The sequence below is a fragment of the Phascolarctos cinereus genome, unplaced genomic scaffold (assembly GCF_003287225.1).
Source record: "Phascolarctos cinereus isolate Bilbo 61053 unplaced genomic scaffold, phaCin_HiC Scaffold_726;HRSCAF=1367, whole genome shotgun sequence".
Lineage (NCBI taxonomy): Eukaryota > Metazoa > Chordata > Mammalia > Diprotodontia > Phascolarctidae > Phascolarctos > Phascolarctos cinereus.
In genome coordinates, this window is record NW_027556098.1 from 40440872 (window position 1) to 40449516 (window position 8645).

General features: G+C 36.0%; 1 protein-coding gene across 2 annotated transcripts in view; it reads right to left on the reverse strand.

Moving 5' to 3' along the window:
- The window catches only part of FAM3B (FAM3 metabolism regulating signaling molecule B), a 58936-nt gene extending 50793 nt beyond the window's left edge, over window positions 1–8143 (reverse strand). Inside the window, exon 1 of one of the 2 annotated variants that reach the window (XM_020976251.2) lies at window positions 7984–8143. In XM_020976251.2, coding sequence (XP_020831910.1) covers window positions 7984–8002 — 19 coding nt within the window. In that variant the 5' untranslated portion in view covers window positions 8003–8143. Of the gene's footprint in view, window positions 1–7977 lie in introns of both variants that reach the window. The other variant, XM_020976250.2, reaches the window with a different exon arrangement.
- Window positions 8144–8645: the final 502 nt, after the last annotated feature.

Below are 8645 nucleotides of genomic sequence, written 5' to 3' on the forward strand. Positions count from 1 at the left end.
TGGAACTCAGAGTTTTAAAAATCAAAGTTAAAAATTGTCTTTACATGTAACTGGGGGAAATAAAATACTAAATAAAAGGTTAAAAAAAAAGAAAAAATAATACCTATAATAAGTATAGTATCCAACCTAGTTAGAAATTCCATTAGATAATCATTTCACTGGACAAATAAGACACCTCACATTGGGTGCTCTCTAAAATATTATAGTTATACTTACTGAATAAGGTATTCAATTTCAAACCAACTGTATTGTATAATAATTGAAGCATATTGAAGTATACTTTCCTGCTCTAAAAAATGAATCTGTTCAATGATTCAGAATCTAGCAGTATCTCAGAAGAAACACTGCAGATATCAATTTGCATCAGTAAAATAAGAATAATGTACAATACTTACTCCACAGGTTTGTTATGGGAAAATGCTTTATGAATTGGAAGGTACTATATACATGAGAAGTATTATTAGCGAACACAGCATTAGGTTTAGAGGGGACCTCAGACACCATTTAATATAACCCACACTGGAAGAGGTTTCCTCTATAGAGTACCCAACAAGTGATCATTTAGCCTTCATCCAAGGCAGACTTTGGATAGCTCTAATTGTGAGTTTTTCCTTACATAAAAAGTAAATCTTGTCTGTCTTCAACTGAACTTGCTCTCCCCTCACCCCTTTGCTCTTAATTGTACCTTCTGGGGCCAAGAAGAAAACAGTTAATGCCTTTTTTTTTTTTAACATAACAGCCCTTCAAATATTATCATATCCATCATCCCAATTATCTTCCAGGCTGAACTTCCCTAATTCCTTCAGGTTATCCCGATATGATATGGTCTCCAGTTTTCTTTTTGGACATTGTCCACTTTCTTTGTGTTTTTCCTAAAATGTTGACATCCTGAATTAGAACAACTCTCTAAGTATGGTATGAGTACACTAGATTCTACTTAATAATATAGCTTTTTGGCTGTCAAAAGATCTTTCTGAGCTTGTACATCTATAACTCCTCAGATCTTTTCCACATGAACTTTTGTCTATCTGTGTCTCACTATGTATTTGTGAAGTTCATTTTCTGAACTAGAATAAATGACTTTATTCCTTCTAAATTTTTTTTTACTTATTAAATGAAGTTCATTATTCTAGCCTATGGAGTTTTTAAAAATCTTAATTATTACTCACTTTTTAGCTATCATTCTCATCTATTAATTTAATAAGGATGCAATCCATACTATTGTTAAAGTACCTGATAAAAATACTAAACAACCTATTAATTGACTATTCTGAATTTGGTCATTCAACAAATTCTGAATTCACCTAACTGTAATAACACTTAGCCCACATTACTACATCTTGTTCATATGAAAGGTGGCATTCTCATACGCTTTACTGAATTATAACTATAGTGGCATTAAACTATATTATAAGGCAGTGATTATCAAAACTATCTGGTGCTGGCTAAGAAATATGAAGGTAGATAAATGGAATAGAGTAGACATGCAATTTACAGCAGCAAATACATATAATACCCTTGTATTAGACAAGTGTAAAGAATTAAGATTTTGGGAATAAGAATTCTTTATTTGGCAAAAATTGTTGGGAAAACTGGAAAGCAGCATGGCAGAAACTGTGTGTGGACCAATATCTCACACAATTTACCAAGATAAGGTCAAAATGAATACATGACCTACCTATAAAGATATATTTTACACAAAAATTAGAACATGGAACATATTACATATCAGACTTATGGATAGGTGAATAATTTATGAATGAGAGAGAAAGAGAGAGAGCAAAATTAGGTGTAAAATAATTTTGATTATCCTAAATTGAAAAGATTTTGTACAAATAAAATTGATATAGCCAAGCTTAGAAGGAAAGCAGAAAATTGGGAAACTTTTTTTTATAGATAATCAGATAAAGGCCTATTATCTAAACTATATAAAGAACTTTGTCCAATATGTAAGAATAGGAGTCTTTCACCAATTGATAAATGGTCAAAGGATATAAACAGGCAGTTTTCTAATGAAGAAATCAAAACAATTTATAGTCATATAAAGATACTTTAAATCATATTGATTAGAGAAATGCAGATTAAAATAACCTTGAGATATCATTTTATACTTACGAGATTGGATAAAATGATTGAAGGGGAAAGTGACAAATGTTAGAGAAGTGTGGAGAAATTGGGACACTGATTCATTGTGGGTGGAATTGTGAACTGATTTAGCCATTTTTGGAGAGCAATCTGGAATTATGCCTAAAGAGTTATTAAACTACCTATACCTTTGACCCAGAAATACCACTACTTCATCTATTTCCAATGATGATCAGGGAAAAAGGAAAAGAACCTTTATGTTCTAGAATGTTTATAGCAGCTCTCTTTGTAGTGGCAAAGAACTGGAAATTGCAGGGATGCCCATTAATTGGGGAATGGCTGTTACTGTGCTTTAAGAAATGATGAGCCCAGACTTGCATAAAACAATGAAGAGTGAAATGAGCAGAACTAAGAGAGCATTGTATACAGCAACAGCAGTATTGTTTTAAGAATAACTTTAAGTGAATAAGTTATTTTGCTTATTATAAATACCCAAGTTAAATAAAAGAACAAAAGAAGAAATATGCTATCTATATCCAGAGAAAGAACTGATAAACAGAAATATATACAGAATAATTTTGTGCACACACACACATATCTCTTTATGTGTGATGGTAGCCATCTCTGGGGGCGGGGAGAAGAAAAGAAAAGAAAAGAAGATATTTACAAGATAATTTTGTTACATATTTGAAAGGAACAGCAAGTTGTACAAAGTTGATTTGCAGTTTTATGTACAATCTTCTTTTTTTATTGTACTATGTTATGGAAATGCTTTTTTTATTCCATAAATTAAAAATAAAATTTTAAAAATTATTTACTAGCAGTCTAGGAACACTATTCAAAAAGGAAATGAGGTCTAGTATCAAATAACCTTAACAAAATTAAAGGTCTTAACAAAATCCTTCAAAAGTTCCAACTTTAAGTAAATAAGATTATCTATTTCACCTTTTGTGATCTTCTTCATCCCTTTTTAATTAGGAATTCTTCCCTCTAGCCATAGTTGTGAGAAAGATTATGGGAGAGGACTGCTAGAAAGGATAATGTCAATATAGATATGTACTTTACCTCCTCACTGTTGCTTCCACATCCTCCTTCTAATACTATCAAACAGCTTGTTCTCTTTTAATGTTCACTCCATGAATCTGTATATTAACCTTTCTAGTCTCTGGTTGAAGTGAACCTCAAATAGGTCATTCTCATTTCACAAAGAGTGAACCACTTGGCTCAAAGTATCATCTCTTAATTCCCCCCCCCCCAATTATCAAGCATTGGAGGATTCTGAGAAGATTGCAGAATAAAGCAGGAAAATACCTGGCTCACTCAAATCCCCCCCCCCCCAATTTAAATAATGCCTCAAAGTAAACTTTGAGTGGCAGAAACAATTAAAAGTTGGATTAAAACAGTTGTCCTCCTAAGAGAACTTGGAAGGTGCTTAGGAAAGATCCAGTCTTCCAGAGTGATGGTCTGGCCTGATTGAAGTATAGATACCTCCAGGAAAATACTGCTGAATCAACAAATAAGAAGCACTGGGGACAGTTGTGTTGGGTGGCAGTCTCAACTCCAAGAACTCTTGTCTCCCAGTTAGTGTGGGACTTGGACAGCTGATCAGGGGAAGATAGAAAGGTACTGGGCCCTGGTGTACTGACCAGATGCAGTCCCAGGCTGTTGCTATGGGATGGGGTAAGCACACACTGATGAGTGTGACAACAGAGGGTGGGGACCTACTGGCTGTGAACATTCACAAGAAAACAGAATCCCTGGTTTTGGTTCCATGGCAGAGGAGTGAGCAGAGGTATGTAGCTGTGGGAGGGATCACAGGGAGCAAAAAGATTTCACAGTGACAATATTGCTGTGGGTTCTGGCAGTGGCTCAGTGGCAGAGAGGAGTACCTGAAGTCAGTCTCCCAGATAGAGCTAAGAAAACAATAGCATGAAAAACCTGAATTCTGAGATATTCTTTCCCACACCTGGGGACTAGAGGCTGATGAGGAGATAAAGTTACTAGCCAAGAAAGCCACTGAAAAATGAGTAAGCAAAAGAGAAAGAACCCGACCCTAGATAGCTACTATGGGGACAGAGAAGATCTGGGTTCAAACTCAGGAGAAGAAAACTTACAACCAATAATAATTTAACCAGAAAAAGTTATTATAATTCTAAAAGGCAAAAATTAGTCCTTTAAATAGGGAGATGATACATGTATCCCCTCAGAACACTATCATCACATAGGGGTCATAGAGAGAGTCAAATGAATCAGAGAGTCTTGGGGAGGCTCTGTTTTCATAATATTAAAAAAGAGAGAGAGACAAAGAGAAAGGAAAGATGAGGCAAATCATCTCACTTCATGGTATGCAACCATATAAACAAATAAGGAGGAAGGAGTGGGTAGGGGAGTGGGTGACACTTGATATTTATTCTTATCTGAACTCCTCAATGGGAGGGAATACTATATATTTATAGGAGGGCATAGAGATATGTTTTACTTAACAGGAAAACAAGTAGGAAAAAATAGCAGGGAAAAAGGAGCATACAGAGTTTAGATTAAGAGAGGTATTAGTCCTAAGCAAAATAAATTCGAACTGAAGACATTAAAAAAATTATAGCAGTTCTTTTTTGGAGGTGGAAAAGAATGGGAATCTAAATGGGAATCCCTATAAATCAGGAAGTTACTGACAAAATCGTGGTATACAAATGTGATGGAATACTGAGGATAGCTGTAGAGAAACCTGAGAAGACTTGTATGAATTAATGCAAAGCTAAGTGGGCAGAGCAAGGACAACAATTTATATAACAACATTCTAAAGATAATCAACTTTGAAAAACTTAGAACCTCTGATCAAAACAAAGACCAACCATGATTCCAGAGGACTAATGATGAAATACGCTACTTTCTTCCTGACCAAAAGGTGATGGACTCAGTGTGCAAAATGAGTTGCTTCTGGGGGGACATGGCCAATGTGGTTAATTTGTTTTGCTTGACTATACATGTTTGTAATATGGGTTTTCTTTTTCTTTCTTTCTCAAAGGAGTGGGAGGGAGGAGAGTGGAACAGAAGGAAGATTCTTGTTAATTGAAAAGAATTAATAGAAAAAATAATGGGGCTGGAAAAAAAAAGAACAAAAAAGGAGTTCAACCATAATGACAGATACAATATCCAGTTTTCTTTTAATTTTTAGAAAATTATATAAACTTTAAAACTGCTTTCTAGTTTTCCCAGTAAATTTTTTTTAAAAAAGTGTTTCTCTTTAAATAATTTCTATTCTGTTTTTCAAATAATGGATTATTAACCATTTTTTGTTTCTAGTTCTAGGCCTTATTTGTTCTAATGATCTTTTTAAAAAAACAAATACCAAATAATATTGATGATTAATACTTGATAGTAAAAATTGAGGTCTGAAGTGCTATTCCCCCTTTATTCCTATTTTTCCATTATTTTCCTTGAGATTCTATATCTTTTTGCCCTTCCACATAATTTTTTTTAATTATTTTCTCAAGCCTTATAATATATCCTCTTGATAATTTGGTATGGCACTAAATATATAAATAATTTAGGTAGTAGTTTCATTTATATTCTATTGATATGAGCAAGGTGTAAGTACCTAATATATCTTCAGTTATTTAATCATTCTTTATATCTTTAAGGAGTGTTCTGTAATTGTATCTCTACAATACTTCAATACTTTAAGGGTCCATTAAGTTATTAAAAATAGGGATACTTCCAGAAGCAGGCTGACCAAATGTGTCTGCTTGCAGGACTGAGCTTGTGAGGAATAAAAAGATGATCCACACTCAAGAGTAGCATTCTAAAAGACACATAGCAGTGTACTGAGAAAGAAGGAAGTTTAGAAGAAAGTAGTAGTGATATGGCTTAGACCCCAGGAGCAGAGTCGCCTCTCAGTTCCAGCTTCTAGTTCTGTCTGACTCCTGCAGAGAAAAAGTCAGGTTAGGAATCCCAGACCGAAGGAGAACTTATAATTCTTTCATTCTGTACCAACAATCTTTTTCCAGCTGACTGAGGTCAGCAGCATTCTACTTTTACCCAGACCAGGGGTGCAGTAATTAAACTTTGCCCTGGATCATACCACTCCAGCAATGTTGAAAGGTTATAGGTCCCCAGCCTGTCCCTGAGATTCTGAAATAATGTAACATTCATTGCTTTAAGAAAGCAGCAACAAGCCTAGCCCAGACTTTGCCTCCAGAATTGTATTGAGCTCAACCCTAACAAGTATGAAATCAGGAAGAGGGAAAAAGAAAGGGGATAAGATATTGTTGTCATTGTTGTAGTCATCATCTATTGGGTAAACCTCTTTTCTCTTCCCCTCCTCCATGAGCATGCAAGGATTATTGAATTACTGGAAGTCAGAACTCCGTTCCAGGCCTAGATTCTTCACTGAGCTATATGACCTTAAGCAAGTCACTCAGTTTCTCAAAGTTCTGATTTCCTTATCTATAAAATGAGGAGGCTGGCCTAAATAATTTCTAAGGCTCCTTCTGTAGCTAGCATTCATTTGTGTGTGTGTGTGTGTGTGTGTGTGTGTGTGTGTGTTTTAGAGTCACATCTAAAACGGCTAAGAAACCAGTATACTTAAAAAGGAGCAAGAAATATAACAAGCATTTAAAACATATTGTACAAAAAAGAAAAAAATAAATAAATCAGAACTCAAACAGCTAAACTTTAAAGAGCAAATCAAGCTAGTTTGGAAGGAAACAAAGGCAGCTACTTTTTTCTCTACTTTTCATTTCCACTTCCCAATACAGGTCACGTGAATATTTATTTTTAAGAGCTGGAAGACGTCTAATGAAACTTTTCCTCAGATACAAACTTGATGTCTGAAAGCCTCTTTCAGCTCTGATATTTTGTGATACTATGATCCCAGGCCACCTGGCTTCCAGTATGTGGTTCCTTCCAATACACGGTGCCTACCATGAAGCCTAAATAAATACTTGACTTATTTATTCACCCTAAGCTCTTTTCTTTTTTGCCTTCAGGGTATTTTCATAGTGCTTCTACCAAATGCTAATAAATTGCAATGTTTGAACTTCATATTTGCTCACTTACACTCACTTATAACGTCAATTCTATTGTCTTTCTTGTGTCCTTTTAAGTAGGCCACCTCCACCCAAGGACCAAATTTAATTGCCAAAAAGAATTAGGAAGAATTATGAATCGTTTCTTTCTTATTCACCAGTGGTGAGCCCCTTCTTCCTTGCTTTCTGTTTTCAAGGCAAATGTTATTCTTGCTAAAAGATTGTCACTGTTTGTCTTCCCTCATCGTTGTTCTATCTGCCATTCCTGCTAGGGGTAGGGAGACAATATTCAACCATTAAAATGGAAAAGACAAAAGGGTGTGAAGGAATACATAAATAATATTTTTGTCTTGTTAGGGCATAGAAAATGCTAACCTACTCTGACATCTTTCACTACTCCCTTCTCTCTTCCCCCTCCCTTCCTAAGTTACATCAACCATGCATAAAATACAAGGCCATGTAGTTTAAACATCACAATTCCCAACTTCTATCTACCATCATCTCCTTTCTGAGAGTGGGTTTGGAAGTGGAAAGGGAAGAGGGAAGGTTTCTCCCCAGTATGGGAGCAGCCCAACCAGCTTATCTACCCTCTGTCCAGCTCTCTCTTCTTATACTTCTGTCCCCTCCTCTTCTTCCTTTTCTCTAGCTGTAGCTTTTCTTTCTCTTTCCTCCTCCTCCTCCCCCTCTCCCTCCCTCCCCTATTCCCTTTCCCTCTCTGATTCCATTCTCTTTTCTGTGCCCCTTCCTCTCCTCTATTCCTCTTGCTCTCCTTTCTTCTCTCTTCCCCTTCCCTCCTCTTTTTTTGCTCTTCCATTTGGCAGGAGAGGAAGCAATGTTGAGGGGGAGAAAAAATTATAAGGAGACTCACACTCACTAATAAACCCTGATCCCATCTTCTAGGGTCGTGTCTAACTGCTGTCCTGTGAGCAGCTCCAAGACTTTCTCTTGTAGCTGTTGCTGCTGCTGCTGCTGCTGCTGCTGCTGGTGTTCCTGGGTGGCTGGCGCTGTCCCGGATGTGTTCCAGTACTCTGTTCTTTCCTAGGTGTGGGGTGGAGAGAAAGGGACCTCCTCTATCTCTTGACACACCCCTAGGGAGGGAGAAGAAGGGTTGGGTCTGACAGAGCAGGAAAAGGTGATCAGAAATGGGGAGGGTGAATCATGAAATTGCTCAGTGGAATGTCTCCCTTCTGATTGTCTTCAGCCTTACTTCTGCTTTAGAATGGTGGCAACCGAGTCTCCCATATGCTGTCAGTTGAATCTCATTTGCTTACTGAGAAGCAGAAATTGCCCAACTTGGCAAACCCTGTATAATAATATTTTAGAACCTTATATTGTAATAACACTTTAGAGTTTGGGAAGAACTTTTCATTTATCTCTTTCTGTCTTTTAAAAAAATTATTTTTAATTTATGGAGTAAAATAAGTATTTCCATATCATAGTACAAAAAAAAAAAAGATTGCACGTGAAACTGCAAATCTGCTATGCACAACCTGCTATTCCTTTCAAATAGATAAAAAAATTATATAAATTTCTTTT